The sequence below is a fragment of the Hippocampus guttulatus genome, chromosome 14 (assembly GCF_054856545.1).
Source record: "Hippocampus guttulatus isolate MCC_2025c chromosome 14, RoL_Hgut_1.0, whole genome shotgun sequence".
NCBI lineage: Eukaryota > Metazoa > Chordata > Actinopteri > Syngnathiformes > Syngnathidae > Hippocampus > Hippocampus guttulatus.
The window spans coordinates 5,192,980-5,212,497 of NC_141274.1; the positions used below are offsets into that span (position 1 = coordinate 5,192,980).

At 43.6% G+C, this 19,518-nt stretch overlaps 2 protein-coding genes across 4 annotated transcripts in view; both read right to left on the reverse strand.

The window, feature by feature from the left end:
- Positions 1-12: 12 nt before the first annotated feature.
- LOC147194596 (integrin beta-1-like) lies at positions 13-9,391 on the reverse strand. The gene is made up of 15 exons (XM_086129311.1): positions 9,325-9,391; positions 9,231-9,250; positions 8,249-8,315; positions 7,858-7,946; positions 6,909-7,107; positions 6,664-6,834; positions 5,982-6,343; positions 4,624-4,719; positions 4,454-4,543; positions 4,245-4,385; positions 3,347-3,549; positions 2,849-3,087; positions 2,470-2,692; positions 1,872-2,104; positions 13-175 (listed from the first exon to the last, which is right to left on the reverse strand). The coding sequence occupies exons 3-15, from the start codon at positions 8,313-8,315 to the stop codon at positions 156-158; spliced, it is 2,133 nt and encodes a 710-aa protein (XP_085985437.1). The 5' UTR covers positions 9,231-9,250; positions 9,325-9,391; the 3' UTR covers positions 13-155.
- A 456-nt stretch (positions 9,392-9,847) lies between these two features.
- LOC147194597 (neuropilin-1a-like) overlaps positions 9,848-19,518 on the reverse strand; it is a 39,031-nt gene continuing 29,360 nt past the window's right edge. Inside the window, exons 13-18 of one of the 3 annotated variants that reach the window (XM_086129059.1) lie at positions 19,194-19,238; positions 16,396-16,536; positions 15,745-16,049; positions 14,080-14,176; positions 13,953-13,997; positions 9,848-13,226 (exon numbers count right to left, since the gene is read on the reverse strand). In XM_086129059.1, coding sequence (XP_085985185.1) covers positions 12,949-13,226; positions 13,953-13,997; positions 14,080-14,176; positions 15,745-16,049; positions 16,396-16,536; positions 19,194-19,238 — 911 coding nt within the window. In that variant the 3' untranslated portion in view covers positions 9,848-12,948. Of the gene's footprint in view, positions 13,233-13,952; positions 13,998-14,079; positions 14,177-15,744; positions 16,050-16,395; positions 16,537-19,193; positions 19,239-19,518 lie in introns of all 3 variants that reach the window. The other 2 variants (XM_086129058.1, XM_086129057.1) reach the window with 2 other exon arrangements.

Consider the following 19,518-nt stretch of genomic DNA (forward strand, 5'->3'; position numbering starts at 1 on the left):
GATAAGCTAACATGTAAACAGAGGAGTGACGACCGAGAAGGTTGCAAAAAGACACAGGAGATTTAGCCATTTGGTCATTCCAAACATCAAGATGGAGGAGAGAACAGTCGAGGAGGAGGAGGGTACACGATGCTTCAAGCTGTCCTTGAAGTTCATCAGCACATGAAGCCTCTTGCTGAAAGCACATGGAACACACAAAGATTTGAGATCAGTGGTGCACCCCGCAAACGCATGTCAACACCCCATCTGTCTGCTTGACTTGAACCTTTTTTTAACATATGTAAGTTTTTGGGCATTACCAAAAGTGGACCGCTAATGCACCAGCTAAAAAGGCTAGCTAACCTGAGCTAACGATTGCCAACTACACTGTCATTCATTAATTTCACACACTCAAGGTCACAGACACCACAGTGAAAAGGTTTGCTTTCTGGTGGGCTTTGGAAGTTTAAAAATCCTCAATTTTTCAATTCAATTTTCGAATCCAGCAAAATAAAAATGGGATGGACCAAGCAGGTTAGTGTCATTTGCAGCAATCATTTCAATGTCTCTGACTTGGAAGATGAAGTGTGTTGGTCTGGGTTTGAAATTAAATGGCTTACGGTGGTCCTTCTCTGCAGCAATGGCAAATTTCCTATTAAATCGTAGCCCTGCAGCTCCTCAGGCTCAGCCAAGACGTTTAGAAAATTTAAAAAAATATGAATAATGGCCCATCCTGGCCCCATGATGGTCCCTTTAATTTATTGAATGAATGAATGTGTGGATATTATTTTAGTAGTGTTATTGCAAGGGCAGCCTGGAACGTAATGCATGCGAGAGAAAGGGGGGGAGGTGGAGTTGCTGTACTGTTTCTTGGTCTCATTTCTTTGTGTCACAAAAACCTGGCATCATAGAGCTATGATGGGGCAGACTGTAGGGTACAGCAGCGGTCCCAAACCCCGGGCCGCGGACTGGCACCGGTCCGTGGGTCGTTTGGTACCGGGCCGCACAGAAAGATTAAATAACTTGCATTACTTCCGTTTTTTTCCATTTCGGAATCTGAAAGATATTTTATTTTGAAAAATTACCGGATTCTCTATTACAGCCATCTACAGTATGCAACTCTTGACTCAGGTAAAGGCGGCCTTCTCGGTTACGTGATAGGTTACTGCTAAATTGGAGCCCGGGACCTAGCAAAATGAGTTAAAAAAAAAAAAACGTATTTGGGAAGGGGAAAAGCCCCAGCCAGGAGACAGAAGAGGAGCCTACGACTTTCAAGATAAAGAAGGCTACATTTAATAGACAGTATCAGGAGTCCTACTGAAAATATGGATTTATCTCAACGGGAGATTCCCACGCACCAAGCCCACTCTGCATAATATGCGGTGATGGTGAGTCGTATTTTTCATGCACTTTGTATTTACGGTGTATCTTATTTTGAAGGCATGGTTTCGGGCAGCAGGCGGGGGACACCCTGAATCAGTTGCCAGCCAATCGCAGGGCACACAGAGACGAACAACCATCCGCGCTCACATCCAGGGACAATTTTCAGTGTTCAATCAGCCTGCCACGCATGTTTTTGGAATGTGGGAGGAAACTGGAGTATCCGGAGAAAACACACGCAAGCCCGGGGAGAACATGCAAACTCCACACAGGAAGGCCAGAGCCGGATGGAACCCACGATCTCTGTGCTGTGAGGTCGACGTGCTAACCAGTGGCCCATCGGGCCGCCTAAGTTTATTATTATGTGTAGAAAATACCACAGGTTTCATGCAGGTCACGTCATATTACTTTGTTGTATTTAAGAGGTAGGTTCCTGCAAATATTGTCCGACAGTAAACCGGTCCGTGGGGCAAAAAAGGTTGTGGACCGCTGAAGTACAGTGTGCTTTGTACCCGGCATCTCGACCACATGGACCTCCTTGGTGTCGTTCCTGATGGCGATGGTGTAGTACAACCACTGGTCATCATCGTCCCTCTCCTTGCAGTGTGCCAGAGGGAAGCTCTGGTCATTTGGCTGAGGAAGCTTCTCGCAGCCCTTCACCTTGATCAGGACAAAGTCACTGCAGTCACGCTCGCAGGTGTCCTTCTTCTCGCCTGTCTGGAACGCTCGGCACTGCACGCACTCCCTAACCACAAAAAAAAAAAATAATAATAAAAAGTCAGCACCAGCAGCTGGCATATTCGTAGAATTCACCAAAACAAAGCTTCAATTTTATGAAAATGCTGCTAACGTTATTACAACAAAAATGACAATTTTAAGAAGAGAGTCCACATTTCACAGGACTTCAGTTATAATACTGTATTGCAAGAACATTTTGACAGAGATTGAATTCCTAACATGTCATTTTGCTAGTGTACATGAATAATGTGAGAATGTTATGAGAATAGCTTCAGAATATTTTTTGCAAGTTGAAAATAGTAACATTAAGACTATATATATATATATATATGTATATATATTTCAAATAGAGGGGTTTTCCTTGGCACTTACTTGTGCTCCGCGCAGACCCCCGGGCAGGTGGGGCAGATCTCGCAAGTGGGTCCCTGGAACTTGGGGTTGGTACATTTGCAGACGCCACAGTCGCAGGTTCCCCAGCCGTTGCAGATCTGTCCGTTCTTGGCCAGGCAGGTGGATGTGTCCAGAGAACAGTCGCACGCGCTGCCCGTGTAGTTGTTGTCGCACACGCACACGCGACACTCGCAACGGCCGTGGCCTGACAACACACACAAAAACACAAACTTATACACAGGACCTCTACATATGACTTTTGTCTTGAGTTTCAAGAATTAAAAAAACCTCAGGATTTTTTTTTTTTTAAGAACCCATTTTGCCTGTTTGACTTGTCAACGTGAGAGCTACTCATGCCGACCTCCGCAGAGCTTGTTGTTGGAGCGGTCGCAATTGAAGTTGTCACACTCGCAGTATTTTCCGCTGTACATCTCAGTGGGGAACACTCTCTTCTTGCATTCGCAGGTTCCGCACACGCAGTCGCCGTTGTTGCTGCAGATGTCGGTGCCGTTGTCCTTGCGGCAGTTGGCGTCCGGATCCTCCGTCTGAACCTCGTCCGTGCTGCACTCGCACAGACGTCCGATGCGACCATCGTTACACCTGAGGAAAAAACATTTCCATGATATGAGCATGTCCTTTGAATGACATTATCTAGTTCAGTTACATTTTTAAAATCTTTTTTGTATTCAAATGTTATTTTATGGCTGGGATAGGCTCCAGCACACCCATGACCCTAGTGAGAATAAGCAGTTCCAAAAAATGTATTGCCTCTCACTTGCACGCACCGCACTCAAAAGATCCCTGGCCATGGAAGCAGCAGTAGTAGAAAACCAATTTCCCAAAACAAGTCGGCACTTACTTGCAGACGCCGCACTCGAATGTGCCTTGGCCGTCGCTGCACTTCTTGCTGTTGGGCTCTCCCTGGGCCGAGCACTGACACTTGCAGATGAAGTTGAGGATCACCTCCACCTCCTCGGTGAAGCCCAGCGGTTTGATTTTGATGCTCTCTGGCTTGCCATGCGACGGGCACTTCTCGGACTCGATGGAAATCTTGAACGTCACCTGAAGAACACAAGCATGATATAAAATAATTTCTCCACTTCTTGGCAGCTGTAATTCTAAGTCTTTCCCTCGTTTCGGTGGCGTTACTCAAGGGTCAATTTTAGGGCCCATCCTCTTTTGTGCATTACATGCTTCGTTTTAGAGATGTTATTTGAAAGTATCCCATCGAACCTGTCGATGCAGATGACCACCAGAATTATTTTTTCTTTTAGTCCTAATATTACAATTAAGTGCATTGCTTAAACACAATTAATGAATGGATGGCTCAAAACTTCAGTTGAGTGCAGCAAAAAACGAAGAATTTGCTGCCCGCGGCAGCTTTTCTTCAGTATTTGCCACCTGTTTCGGCCCACCTTCAAAATAATGTATACATTTTAAATTAATAGTTTTTAGCATCCATTGGCCTTGATTTAAACAAAAAAAGGAATGACCACTGAATTTGATAACAACATTAGTTGCTTCCACTCCGAGAACTCTTATCCGCTTTTCCCTCATAGGGTAATTGTCAGGGAATGATCTCAGCCATACTATACATTTTTCTCTCATGACACACATCGGATTTAAAGCTCGAATGTTATTTTTATGCATCGTGGGATGAGGTGTGATCTTATTTGTTTTTCGTAAATTAAATGTAATACCGTTCAAATGTCTTTCTTTCTAAAATACCTTTGAATAATCCTTACTATTTCAAGTACCTCATCTCCAATGGAGATGTCCGGGCACTTCCTGCCCTTCTCGCCAGTTCCCTCCACGCCATTCTTACAGATGGACTTGTAGGCAATGGAAACTCCTTTTGGGAGCCTGCTGTTTTCCAGAATGACCTCAGACGACACAGACTGTCAAAAGGGAATTGAAAAAAATGGAATAAGAATCAGGTGGCTGGAAAGTTAATCTTTACACTCACGTTGTACATGTCGATGATGAGTTTGATCACATTGCTGGAGTTAGATGACAGCATGCCTACAGCCGATCCGGGAATCTGATTTTTCAGCTCCTGTACACAAATAAAAAAAACTTGTAGGGCTTACCACAAATATACGTGGCAAATAAATGCATGTTATTGTTGGTTGGCACCTTGTAAATGGGTTGCAATTCCTCTGTGACAGCAAAGATGGTTTGGATTTTGTGGTCCCCTAGTTTCTGGACTAGCTGGGCGATGGAGGGATGGTCCTGATTTAAAAAAAAAACAACAGCAACAAATATTAACACATAGGCTAGGCTACATCACACATGCATAAGATATTTATACCGTATTTGACCTACTCCATTAAAACTGACAAAATTGACCAATCCAATGTCATTCCACCTAACTAACTCCATAAGTTGTCACTTTAAAGGAATGCCCTTCAAGTAATTGGTGAAAAAAGGCACAATGACTATGACCACAATGTAATTTGTTACAGTAGCGTTTGGACCTCCACCAAGACAAAAGCATCTGACTGGGTTGAAAAAAGTTCCAGTGTATTCCTGTAGATGGCGGTATTGCACATTACAAAGTGGGTGAAGTCATACATACACCCAATAGCGCCATCTCTTGGATCTGGTGGGTAACTTCCATCTACAATACCAGGAACCTTTTTCCTGTTGTTAACTTATATTTCTGGCGCCATGGTGGAGGACTGATTAATGTGTCCGTCTCACAGTGCAGAGGTGTAAGGTTCGATTCAGGCTCTGGCCTTCCTGTGTGGAGTTTGCATGTTCTCCCCGTGCCTGCGTGGGTTACCTCCGGGTATTCTGGTTTCCTCCCACATTCCAAAAACATGCATGGCAGGTTAATTGCGCATTGTCAATTGTCCCTAGCTGTGACTGTGAGCGCAAATGGTTGTTTGTCTCTGTGAGCCCTGCGAGTGGCTGGCAACCAGGACAGCTGGGATAGGCTCCAGTAAGCCCGCAGCGCAGGTGAGGATAAGTGGATGGATGGATGCATGGATATTTATATTTCGACTAAAATGTCAGGAACTGTGACTTTGAGGTATTGTTGTTTTTTTTACCCATAGTCACATGTACGTGAGGTTATTCTTGTAATTAAGGCTACAATTTCCAATTGAAGTTTCAGGAACTTTTAGGTCTTGGAACTACAGACACATTCCTACCTGAAATTCCATGACGTTTTTCATTCTGGTACTTTTAGTTAGTCGCAAGGTTATAAAAATCTAAAACGGTTACAACCTCGGTTCGTGGAACTTCATTCCCATTTCCCAATTTAAGTTCCAAAAACTTAGTGTCACTGGATAATTTCCTGTGATACACCTGAGCTTCTCTGGCACTTTTAAATTTTCCAGACAAATAAGTTTGAGTAAATGGATAACCCTGATGACTCACCCGGCCATAGCAGTAAGTCCGTGTCGGTCAGTCAGTCAGTCTTAAAATTAAGTCAGTCCCAGTAATAATTAAGTGTCAGTCAGTCAGAAGATAAAGAAGTGAAGTCTTACATAGGAGTGACTCATGGTGTACATGTTATTCTCCAGGTGACAATTTCCATCATTGGAGAGCTTGCCATTGCCCCGTCTTCCATCCCCAAAATGCAATCTTGCATCTGTGGCGATGACGAGGAGACGAGTGGAATTCCTCCAGCCGATCTGGTCCTCGCACACGGCTGCCTGCATGATGGCATCCGAGCCTCCTTCGGAATCGTCCAGGTTTCCAGAGGTCGGTTGCTGGCTGAGCAGCTGGTGGAACTGGTCGCCATTATTGGTAAGTTGTAGGATGTTCTTGTAGTTGATGCTGTTCTGGGAGCTGGACGGATTGGCGCTGGTGTCCGGCATCAATGTCTTTCCCACGAATGAGCCGAACCCTGCGGGAGAAGACAACTTTTATTTCTGAGTATGTGTACTTTGTATAGGTAGTTACTGGAACTAAAGTCACATTTGCAGAAATGAACTAAAACCTTATCTCTCCTGAAGATTTCAGGATCTTTTACTTCTTGGTCATAGTAATTGATGGAACTAAAGGGAAGAACTAGCCCACGGCAGGGTCTTCTTTCAACCTCTCAAAAGGGACCCAGAACTAAATTCTAACCATGGTTGTCATAGTCCAAGCACACAGAAAGTTTCCTAGTTGCGGAGAAACGTCACTGCGGTGGAAATGCGGCATGAGTAATGACATCTTCCTCACCGATCCTGTAGTCTGAGGTGAAGCTTTGTATTTGGGATATGATATCTATGCCAAGGTTCTTGGCGTTGTCCAGATCATCCTTCTTGGAGAAGGACTGGTCCATCAAGAAGTACACATCTAAGGGATAGTCCTCAGCTCGCTTGAACTTCAGATCAAAAGTCTGCGGTTCACCTGCGGGACCAATCACCACCAAGTCGGTATACAGGAAATGCCTTTTAACAATAAGATTTCTCGAGAGGATCTACCAGATCTGAGGGTGAGGCTGAGCTTCTGGGGCTGCATCTGCACGATCTCCTCATCCTTGTTCCGGTTGGAAAGTGGTTTGTTCTTGTTGATCAAGATGCTACCGTGAGGATTCTCGATTTTGACCACGTTGCACCACCTGGCCTTCAGAGACTCCACGTCATCACAGCGAGTAGATTTGGGCTCACCAAAGTGCAAGAACTAACAATACAACACAAAGGCAGTTTAAGCAGGTAGTGATTTGGAAGATTCATGCACAGAAATTTACTTTGGGGCAGGGTGTGGAATGATATTAGGGAGATACGTTAAATATTGGCAAGGATTTGGATAAATGTGTTACTTTATCTATTCATTCATTCACTCATCTTCCGAACCGCTTGATCCTCACTAGGGTCGCGGGGGGTGCTGGAGCCTATCCCAGCTGTCTCCGGGCACTAGGCGGCGGACACCCTGAATCGGTTGCCAGCCAATCGCAGGGCACACAGAGACAAACAACCATCCACGCTCACACTCACACCTATGGACAATGTAGAGTGTTCAATCAGCCTGCCACGCATGTTTTTGGAATGTGGGAGGAAACCGGAGCACCCGGAGAAAACCCACGCAGGCCTGGGGAGAACATGCAAACTCCACACAGGGAGTCCGGAGCTGGAATCGAACCCGGTACCTCTGCACTGCGAAGCCGACGTTGTAACCACTGGACTACCGGGCCGCCCGTTACTTTATCTAACCCAATGTAATTTAAACTAAATAGGCTTTTTCAAATATTGGAGAAAAAAAACACTCTGGGGCTGGAGTGGATCGCAGTTCAATTAATTCCAACAGGAAAGATGATAGAGATTTAAAACTGAGTTTTGGTTTGATGGTTGGTTTTTGGACCCAAGCAGAGTTTCCCCTTTAGATATTGACATATTAGGGCCTGGACCCGTTTCTTTCAGTCAAGCAGCTGACCTCCTCCTCTGCGCACCATCCGCATGACTTGTCCACTTGGATGCACTCATCGCACGAGCGAGCATTAGCCTTGATGCAAACGCTCGGCTCTGAAAGAAAAAAAAAAAAGCACAAGCAAACCATTCACACTCATCAATATGGTTTTATCATGTTAAACAGAGTGTCTAACGACACAGCCGTACAACAGGGAGAGTTTCAAATGACCTTTTCTATGCAGTTGGGCCAAACTATCAAAAAAATAGTAGTCAAGTCAATTTTAATCCTACAAAATGGTCAAATTGTACAAAAGATTTACAAATATAAAATGCGTTATCACAAGTGGTGATAGCGCTACTTGTTGTCCCTGGAGTACAAGTGCCTTATCCCATTTATTTCTGGACATGAGTCTTACCTTGCTCCGCTAGGCTGAAACTGAAAAGCGCCAACAAGGACGCCAGCACGATTAGCCGGAGATACATCTGGAAACAAACAAACAGCAAAAAATATATATATATCACAGTGTTGAGGTCGTGGGTTCGATCCCGGCTCCGTCCTCCCTGTGTGGAGTTTGCATGTTCTCCCCGGGCCTGCGTGGGTTTTCTCCGGGTACTCCGGTTTCCTCCCACATTCCAAAGACATGCATGGCAGGCTGATTGATCGCTCAAAAATTGTCCCTAGGTGTGAGTGTGAGCGTGGATGGTTGTTCGTCTCTGTGTGCCCTGCGATTGGCTGGCAACCGATTCAGGGTGTCCCCCGCCTACTGCCCGAAGACGGCTGGGATAGGCTCCAGCACGCCCCCCCCCCCCCCCCCGCCCCTAGTGAGGATACAAGCGGTTCGGAAAATGAATGAATATATATATATAGTTAAATTATGTTTCTTATATTTCTTTGTCTTCTGTGAAAAAACGACTATTATTGCAGGTGAGTCTTCATGACTATTATACTGCCCCCTGGCGTTCAATTTGGCGATTCAATTCTGTATTCTATTTATTTGTTCATTTTTCAGAGTAAATATGACGGTGCTATTTTCAATTTTAAAAACACATCACATTTTAGGGGTGCTGGGTGGAATGCGTTCATGTCATTTCCATTACTTCCAGTGGGGAAAGATCATTAAAGTTGGGAAAGTGGTTTAAATTAAAAGTCGTCGTATGTCAAGTCAGAACTGTCGTTGGTTAAAGTGTAGTTTTTTTTTCTTCGCTAAACTCGAGGCGGAACGTGTGCTAAATCTAATAAAACACCCAGAACGTAAAAGGTGAACATGAAGGAATGCCGTCAACGTATTCCCAGTCACGTCGCGTTAATCCACGGCCAAAAATCACATTCCTTCTTTGGTCGTCACACAACGTCTACTTTCAAAGGAGACAAAGTATGTAAAAACTCATAACACTTACCTTGTTCTGACACCCAAGTTCTAGGAGAGACACAATAACATGTATTATAGCCAAATGTCCTTTTTTTATCCACAGAAAAAGAAGAGGTACTGACAGCTAAACTGTGGGTCGAGAGGTTGGCTTGCTTTCCTCCTCTTCACTCAAACATCTTTACAACAGCTGTGAGGAATTATCTTGTTTACTTTTCGCAATAACATTTAGACATTCGATCTGAATCACAATCCGCCTCCCCAAATCGACGCTTGCAGACATGGAAGCAAAAACATTTGGGTAATTTTTTTTCTTTTTTTGCCATCATGTCAAGCGTTGATTCTATATGTATATGAGAGTGGCTAACTTTACAGCAGCTCCTATATTTTGTTCTTCTACTTCTTCTTCCTTTCAGAAATGTCTCCATTGTGAAATTAATAAAGGTTTTCTTATTTTATCTGATTTACAGGCTAATAGTGTATTTTATTATGACATTGATTATTAGCATAGAGATTCATTCAATTGAAAAAAAAAAGTTTCTGAATGGTGCTACGACTCAACTAGTAATGCCGTTAATTCATTAGCATTTGCAAAATCTGATTTTATATATACACACACACACACACAGAGTAACAAACCCAAACTGATTGACGAACTGAAACTTTACTTCCTGGAGGTGTCACAATACTTTTGGGGCGTACAGTATGGATTGCTCGTATCAATAAATCAAATTTAAAAAACACACACAGTTGCTACTCTGACAAATAATGCAAACATTTATTTGTCCAATTGTTTGGAATGTAAAGTCCAAATGATCTGCAACAACACAGACGAGGTGAATCTGGACATCCACCAGAAAGTACAAACTACTGTAGTCCCCCCCCCCCCCCTCTCTTTAAATCACTTAACACTTTTTAAGGCTGAATTTCTGCTTTTCCATCTTTCATATTGGCAACATTACAGAAGCAGGTTTGAAAACAAACAAAGTAAAATATGACAAAAAAAACATCACTGATTTGACAGCAATTTGCCATTTTACCCTCCTGACAGACGTTTTTCCCGGGGAAAAATGTTCATCTTCATGTGAAAGCCTTTTTTCTTTTCATTTTTTTTAATTAAAAAGAAAACAACATATAACACCATCTTGTTATATTACATCATATAGTCATGTTTTGTGTTACTTATACATTTCAGTGCAAGATGTTTTATTTAATCATACCCAGTGCTGCAGCATCCTCTCATTCACCAGATCACTAAAGTCCATTTGTGTTACTCGCTACAGCGGAACCTCCAAATGCCTGAACAATTTGCGACTTTCAAGCATAGTCCCGTATGGTTTCGCCAACTCCTGCATAACTTTAGAACAAACAGCAATGACATGCGCACATTCTTTTGAGCAAGTCCTCCCTCATGGAAATAACATATAGCGGGAAGTTATCTAATGACAAGGTAATAAATAATCACGCTAAAATTTCAGATTGTCCTTGATGGCATCGCTAGTGTTAATTGAGTGAGATTTTAACTTGGAATATTCGCTTGATTGTTTGGTGAGGAAAAACGGATTATCAGACCATCCCTGAAGGCGACAAAAAGACAAGGACAAGAAGCCTTTGCGCACAAAATAATTTCCCCCCCAAACAGTTGCGAATGTAAATAGCATGTAGCGAGAAGAAAAACGGCTGTGAAATGCCTAGCATGAAACTGAGCGGGGGAGCAAGGGGGGGACAAAAAAAAAAGGTCTTCATTTGGTGAGTAGTTTGACTCCATTTTAAATTTATATTTACAGTTAACTTTTTACACTTTGTAATCCCCCTGGCCCCGCACACTTTTTTTTTCAGGGGGGTGGGGGGGGGTTGAGGGTAGGAACAGTTTGACCCTGGGTCACACAATTTCACACAGAAGCATTTGTTTTGAAACCCGATCAAGTCAAGCACAGAACGGGTTGAGTTCCACTTTGGAGGTTACTCTGGGATTGACAAGTAAAGAGTGAGCCCTATTAAGTGTGTGTGTGTGTGTGTGTGTGTGCGTGCGTGAGCATGCTGCAGCCATTTTGTAGCGTCACACATACGAGAAGAGCGGTCGTCACGACCAGCCTACATTTGAAAAGAGACGAAGGAAACACTTGTGGTCTTGGCTCCTCCTTGTCGGGGGGATGGGGGGGGGGGGGGGTCCAGTGTTACCCTGTACGAGAGCGAGCGACAAACTCCGCAAACGTTCACGCGCAAGCGCGTACACACGACATTAAAAAGAGACACAGTCACGGCGTGTATGTGTGGCGCAGATCAAGAAAGGACAGAGGAGATCAAGAAAGGATACTGCTGCACTGTCCCGTGTTGAAAAAAACAATTTTCATAGAAATATATTAAAACTATATACAATATGATCGAACACCACACACACACACACACACACACGCACGCACACACGACCACGCACACACGACACAAAATGGGACTTTGACTGCAAAAGACCACAAGCCAGAAAACCTTCACATTATTTCTCAGCCTCTTTCCAAATCTGCCTTTCCATACCGAGACATCGCGCTCACGTTTTGATTCAATGCCGAGACGCTGTAGGTTAAGTTTCAATCGAATGCTGAGATGCTCTTTCGGTTTCAAACAAATACTGAGGCATTGTCTTCACCCTTTGATTGAATGCCCAGAGCCCGTTTCCACATTTGAACCAAATGTGACATTGTCGTCACGTTTTGACTGCATGCTGAGAGACATTGATGCTTCGAGCGCCTGCTGAAATGTTACCGCCGCGTTTTAACTGAATACTATGACACTGCCTCCAGGTTTTAAATGAATAGCGAGATGCTGAACACGGAGAATTTTGTCTTCAATTGAGTGCCGAGATATTCTCTTCAGGCTTCAACTCCATACAAAAATATTGTCTTCACGTTTTGACTGAATGCGGAGACATTTTCCTCAACGTCATGCCGAGAGATTGTCTTCACCTGAACACATGCATTGTCCTTAACCTTCAGCCAAATGCTAAGACATGGCCATCCTCTTTTTGACCGAATGCGGAGATGCAGTCTTCAGGTTTAGGTTACTCCTGAGACACCGTCTTCACATTTTGCCTGAATGTTGAGACATGGTCTCTATGTTTGGGCTGAGGGCTGAGACACTGTCTTACAAGTTTCAACTGAAAGCGGAGATATCGTGTTTACGTTCCAATTTAACAGTGAGGCGCAGTCTTTACATTTTTTGCCGGAATGCTGACACATTGTCTTCACGTTTGGCCTGTGGGCTGGGACATTTGTCTTCCAAGTTTCAAGTGAAAGTTGAGACACTGTCTTCACATTTTGACCGAATGCTGACATATGGTTTTCAGGTTTCAACCGAATGCTGAGACATTCTCGGGTGTGTGTGTGTGTTTAGGAACCCTGGATGATACACTCGTGGTGGTTGAAGAAGGGGCGGGGGGCAAACTTTACAAAAGTGGAGGGGAAAAAAGGCACTGTTAGAACACACACGCACAAGCTTACTTGTGACTTGGTCTCATCACCAGCATGAGGAAAAAAAAAACTTTCAACATTTCAAAAAACACCCCAAATAAACAACAACAACCCCCAAACAAATAGATCATCTTTTTTTTTCTTTGCTGTACATTTAATTTGTACACAGTGCCCCCTTCAGGTCAGTCTGTTGCGCTGCCGCTCCTGAGAAAGAAAAGCCCACCCTGAAGTCCAACGGCGGCCCCCTTCCCTCGCCCCCACCTACCGGCCGCCGGGCCTCACCCTTCACGCCTCCGAGTAGTTAGTGTGTGGGTTGATTTTGTCCTTCTTCAGCTTGACGCCGTCCACCAGCTCAAAGTTATAATTCTCTAGGGCCGACAGGTTCCTGTCGGCCATCGGGGCGTGCGAGCAGGCGCAGTACAGCACCACGCTGCACACGGCGCCCACAAAAACGCCCAGCGCCGACATGGCGATGATGGTGATCAGGATGGGGTCCAACGTCTTCAGCATGTTGTCTGCCGCGCTCACGCCTCCCGCTTCACCAATCCCCTCTGCGAGCGAGTCTATCGCTTAACAAAAAAAAAAAAAAAAAAAAAAAAAAAAAATGGAGATAGTGTCACAATGAGGTCATAAGGAAATAGTGGGCAGAAAAAAAAAAGGCCCGAGTTGTTCACGGAAATGTACAATTTCGGACAGTCCCTGAAGGCAACACCTGACTTCCGAACATTTTTTGACTTTTGGAGCTAGATTTTTTTTTTCTTTCCTGAAGGTAACACTAAATTGCTGGACAGGGAATTGAAGTCAACATTTAATCACATGTTGACGAATTAGCTAGTTTTGTCAAGAAAGCCCCTGAAGGCAACACTTAAGAGAAAAGCATTTCAAGACATTAAGAAAAAAAGAATCGCAGCCTTTTGGGGGGGTGGGGGGGCATTGAAGGCAACACCAAGAAGACAATTCAAATAAAAGACCAAATGCCCTTTTTACTTCAAATAGTTGCTGACTGTCCTGTAAATGCATCCGGGAAGGTTGCTTCCAGGGATCATGAAATCAGGATGAAGCAGCATATGGCTCATTTACTCCGCCATTATTGTTAATGAACAAAACAGCAGCACCTAACCGGGAGGCATGTAAAAAAAAAATCTCCGTTTAATTCAAATGTGGAGTGTTACCACATCTTACGTAGTGGTAAAAAAACTAATGCTCATAGAGGCCTCCCCCCTCTGCAGTTGAGTAAATAAAGCCACTACCACTGGTGCAAACGCAGAATTAAATAGGTCTGAACGTACGTAGGATGATGATCTGCGTGGGTGGAGATGGAGGAACCTCTGGATCTAAAAGGAGGAACGCAAGCGGTTAGGAAACGGACAGAACAAATACCGTGTTTGTGTTGAAAATGGAGGTTGTCGTCCAAACCTTTGCAGTGGTCAACGTTGAGTGCATCTAAAATTTGGATGTCGTCCACGGCTATGTGGCCTGTGCTGAGTCTGTCCGCCACGCCCTCCACCACCACCTGCAAACGTTTTATTCCAAAATGTCAAAATGGGATTTTGGACGGTCCCTGAAGGCAGCACTGGATTTACAAACATCCAATGACGACTTGCAACAATAAATTAGTAGGTCTGTGGGGAAAGGTTGTAATTTCAAACCGTCAGTGAAGGCAACGCCAAGATGAGCTCCTATCTATATCACCGGTCAGTTGTGTGGGGAAAAATTAACATTTCAGATAGTCCATGAGGGATAACACCTGACTTGGAGACACAGACGAATTGTTGAACTGAACATTTCAGTATTAAAACAAATACCAGACTTTTAGAAAAATCATGGGGTAGCTGTGCAAGGAAAGCTTTGATTTAAGACTGTCACAGGAATGCAACACTAGATTTACAGAAGATCAAGAGCAATAAATGAACAACCAATGACTTGTTGGATTAAGAGAGCTTTGATTATTGTCTGTTCCACCGTTGCATAACACCTAACTTCATAACATTTGCAACAACTTTGCAGTTGTTTGGCGAGGAAAGACGGTCATTGTGTCCCCTGTGGTTTCTTTCTGACCTTCGGGTTGAGTGAACGCTGGCGCGTTTTGGCTGCCGCTGCTCAACCCGTATTGTTTTGTATTTTTTGTTATTGTAAAGTGTCCTTGGGTGTCTTGAAAGGCGCTTATAAATAAAATGTATTATTATTATTATTATTGTTGGCCATCTGTGAACAGATATTAAATAGAAACATTCCGTGATAATCGAGATAACTATTACGTGATAAAAGCTACAATTTCAGACTGTCACTGAAGTTAACAGTAGTCATAGTCAGTTGGGGAAAAATGTGAAGGACATCGGGAACAATGACACACTGCTGCGCGAGGAAAAAAGTGTGATTTGTTTGAGAATGTCATTGAAGGTGAAACCGAGACTAGAAATATAAAGAGATGATTTAACAGTTTGATTAAAGAGATTGAGAAAAATCACCCGTTGTATAAAGAAAGTGATGATTTTAAGAATGCCCCTGATGGCAATAGTTGATTTAGAAATACAGGACATTTGAAACAGTCGCTCAGTTGTTTCACTTGTCATTAAAGCCGCTATTTTAAATTGTAGATGAAAGAAGCACTTAACCTGGCAGATGGGAATTACGAGCAGTGTGTAGTGGGGATTTTTTAAGTGGGTGTACGCGATTCTGGGATGTTCTATATACTGTATACATACAGAACATCAATCATAGGCTACAACACCAGTTGAACTAACGTTAAATTTAACGTTTTACTACTCCAAAATAATCACAGGCCAACGTTATTAAGCATAACTCGCATTAGGGCTAAAACCGAAATAAAAATTCAATGTGGCGTCGGGAGAAGTGGGTGGACGGCGTTCCCCCGCGTACCACGCCCACTACACCCCTGATTACGAGCCTTTAGACCGATGGATTTATACATTTTAGTTTAATTTGACTATTAATATGACAATTGCCACAACCACCAGGTTTCTGTGCCAGAAAACAAGGAATCATAATTTCAGACTCTCCTTGAAGGCAGCACAAGGATGAGATAGACGGACAGATAAATTGATCGATCTTGAGACTTACTCGATAAGGTCGACTGGATCTGGGTAGTAAAACTCGTCCCTCCCTCCACCGCGCCCCCTGGTGGCCGCTAACTGTCCACAGGATGTTCCCCAGCCCCTGTTCCTCTTCCTCTTGCTGTCTGATGTGGAGCACACCGGGGTGCTGGCCCAACATGTGGTACCAGAAGGACACGCACAGGTCGGCATGAGGCGCCGTCACGGGCAGACTGGACAACCGGGCCACTCTGTCCGTGTCTTCTCCGTCCTCTTCGGCATTTCTTAACGGAGAGGCGGTCAGATGCATCAGGATGAAGTTACCCGCGAGGCCTGCAGGGGGCAGCACAGAACAACAGATTGAGGAGGCAGTCGGGGATTGTGGACTCGAGTCTTGGGACGCCAAAGGCACTTTCAAACTGTGGACACAAAGTATTGGGACACTCCAGACAGTGAAACAGTCAAGAAAATGTGAATAAAGTGCTAACCAGTCAACCAACAAGACTTTCAAGTTTTAATATGAGTGTTACACACAATCAAATATTGTTCTTTTCAATTTTCTGTTCAGATTTGTCCGCAGCAGTTTTTTCCTCCTGAGCTGCCGTTTTCAAAAAGCTTCTTGCCGCTTCCTGAGAGAGCCAAAAGCAACAATGACAAGAATGCCAAGCGCATGTGTTACCCGTGTGGTCCAGCGTCAGCGCTCTGCTTGCGGCCGGAGCTCCCGCGCCAGTCTGGATCAGCCACTTGGCACCCGAGCCCACTTCCGAGGTCCAGCCGCAGAAGGAGGCTAGGTCGAAGTTACAGGCAAACCATAAGTAGTCTGCAAGCCACAAGAACAACAAGTGGTTACGACATGGAAGCTGACACTGAGAAGCCAGCGGAAATGTTGGGTTTGATGGACACAAAGGCTCGAGGACGCACATGATGCTCACTGGACACTTCATTAGATACACCAGCTGCATCAAAATATAAAGACAAAGAAATGGTTTTGCAATCAAGAAATAATTTTGATGACGCGTGATTTTAATTCCAGCCATCCATTTTCTAATCCGTTTATCCTCACGAGGGTCTTCGGGCACTAGGCTACCCTGAACTGGTTGCCAGCCAATCACAGGGCACACATTGACGAACAATATGCGCTCACAATGAAACCTAAGGACAATTTAGATTAGAACCTGCCACACATGTTTTTGGAATGTGGGAGGAAACCGGAGTACCCGGAGAAAACCCACACAGGCATGGGGAGAACATGCAAACTCCACACCGGAAGGCCAGAGCCTGAATCGAACCCTGCACATCTGCACTGCGAGGCCGACATGCTTACCAGTTGTCCACCGTGCTGCCTGCGTGATTTTACTATCAGTCAAAATAATCAGGATTGTTATGTTTTTTTTCCCATAATCGTCCAGCCCCAACAGACAGACAGGCAGACAATGTTTAGTCAATGGTGTTAAAGTGCTCCACAGCTTTTCCGTGTTTACGGTTGTGATGGGAAAGGTCTTTTTGTAACATAATGTTCAGAGGCAGAGGGGAAGTGAGAGGGAGGGTGTCATAGGAAAAACTAAATCCTTCTGCAGATGCAAAGTAGAGAGGCGAGGAGAGCAGAGACACTCCATGAAAGGTCGAAGATGGACACACTTGACATACACGTGATATCGTCATGCTAATAACATGATTGCCTCACTCAATTATTTTTTGCCCAAGTCAGATTTTTATTTCCAGGCAATTATTCTCCGTAGTCAAATGCAGATGTTACGAAAGTGCCTGTTTCAAAGACACAAAATTAGTGCGACAGTCATGCTATCAGCGTGACGATATGACACATGATAACAATAATAATAATAATACATTTTATTTATAAGCGCCTTTCAAGACACCCAAGGACACTTTACAAAAACAAAAAACACAAAACAATACGGGTTGAGCAGCGGCAGCCAAACGCGCCAGCGTTCACTCAACCCAGTGACATACAAATATCGAATTCATTATGAATTAACAAATGCCTACAAACTAATTTGAGTTGTATCACTGTCATAGTAATGCAACTCTTGTTAAGAATAAATTGGCACGGTGGACCACTGGTTAGTACGTCCACCTCAAAGTGGAGAGGTTATGGGTTCCTGGCCTTCTTTTGTGGAGTTTGCATGTTCTCCCCGTTGCCTGCGTGGGTTTTCTTCGGGTACTCAGATTTCCTCCCACATTCCAAAAACATGCACAGTAGGTTCATAGATCACTCTAAATTGTCTAGCGGTGCGATTGCGAGTGTGAATGGTTGTTTGTCTATGTGTGCCCTCCGATTGGCTGGCAAGCGGTTCAGGGTGTATTCCTTGTGCCTGCAAGCAGCTGGGATTGACTCCAGCACATCCGTGACCCTTGTGAGGATAAAGTGGTTGGATGGATGGATTTGGGTTTTTTCCCCTATGGATCATAATCGTGCAAATCTCATCATTTAATCATATTTTTTTTCAGATTTCCTTTTTAAGGAAAAAGGTTGTAAAAGTGAGAGTTGTGTATTTTTTGAGGGACAAAACAAATAATTTCAGCATAATCAAAGCAAGCGGCGTAAGATTCCGTGCTCATGTACACGAGGCTACACTCAATTTCCAGACAATTTCTTATTTTTCATTGGATTGTTTTACATCTTTGGCCGCCACTTGTTTTTTTTGTTTGTTTTTTTTTCCCCCAAACAAATATTTCAGGTAATTGTGACTTGACCAATCAATACACTTGATTGATTGTGGCGCATTACCACCAGCATACAAATATGTGTTGCATCACTGCGCGTCGGAACACAACTCTGACATCAAGTCAGGACAACGTACAGACAGCCAAAAACATTCTGCTGTACATTTGTTGCCATTTTAAAGGTGTTTTGTTTGCTAAGAATATGCAGGGATGAGCTGCTCAAGTCCTGCTGCTGTCTTGCAGAGAGCTTGGGGCTTGTTCTAATTGATACCCAGGAGGCTTTCATCCAGCTCCTAAGGAGGAAAAAAAACCTCACAGCTTTTCTCTTGTCTTTTGCATTTTGCTCACCTCTTCCATCTTTCTTACTCTTTTGTTGTTCAAACTTTCAACATCCAAAAGAAGCAAGGGTTGAACTCAGGGACGTCCCGAGGGTTTCTCCAACTTCCTGTTAGTATTGTTTGTGTCCCATTGGGACACTTTGAACATGTTGCGTGTTGATAACCCAAAGGACTTCATCACAACCTAAACCAAAATGCTGTCTTTTTATCAGACTCTTTAATAGTGTGTGTTTTTTTTGTTTTTTCTATTTAGGTCAAGGGTCGAGAAATGTCAGGTAGGATTTTATACTGTGCTGGTGCAAACCACTTTTTTTCTGCACATTTTTTATCTTAAAAAAAAAAAAAAATTCTAATGTAAAGTTAAGACATAAAAGTTTGGCCAGCCCTGCTCTTAATGACATGGAACAGTTCAATCCAAATATCAAGATGGAGGAGAAGGCGGCAGGAAGCTGACCTGGTAGGAAGTCCACCTCGGGGTCCGGGGGCATGAAGTCTCCTGCTACATGCACATGGAACACACAAGAAAGACACCGTTAAGTGTCAGCGCTTTGTAATTTTTTAAAAACCATGGATATTTCTTCCAGTGAATAGACATACAATAAGCAATCTTCTCAAAAATAAATGGAATTAATCCATGAAGATTCACATAATTTTCTAGAATGAAAAAAGATTTTCTCTGGAAAAATACCATTTTTTTCCTTGATAAGAATAATTTTAATTGAAAAAATAAATATAATCCCAGCTTTCTTTCCAAAATCATTAAGAAATTCTTTTTAAAA

What these genes read in the sequence shown, in the direction of transcription:
- LOC147194596 (XM_086129311.1), bottom strand. Translation starts at nt 8,315, where the DNA reads ATGTATCTCCGGCTAATCGTGCTGGCGTCCTTGTTGGCGCTTTTCAGT. An exon ending in GATGGTGCGCAGAGGAGGAG is followed by an intron (nt 7,108 to 7,857) that starts GTCAGCTGCTTG and finishes TTGTATTGTTAG; the next exon opens with TTCTTGCACTTTGGTGAGCC. An exon ending in CAGCCTCACCCTCAGATCTG is followed by an intron (nt 6,835 to 6,908) that starts GTAGATCCTCTC and finishes TTGGTCCCGCAG; the next exon opens with GTGAACCGCAGACTTTTGAT.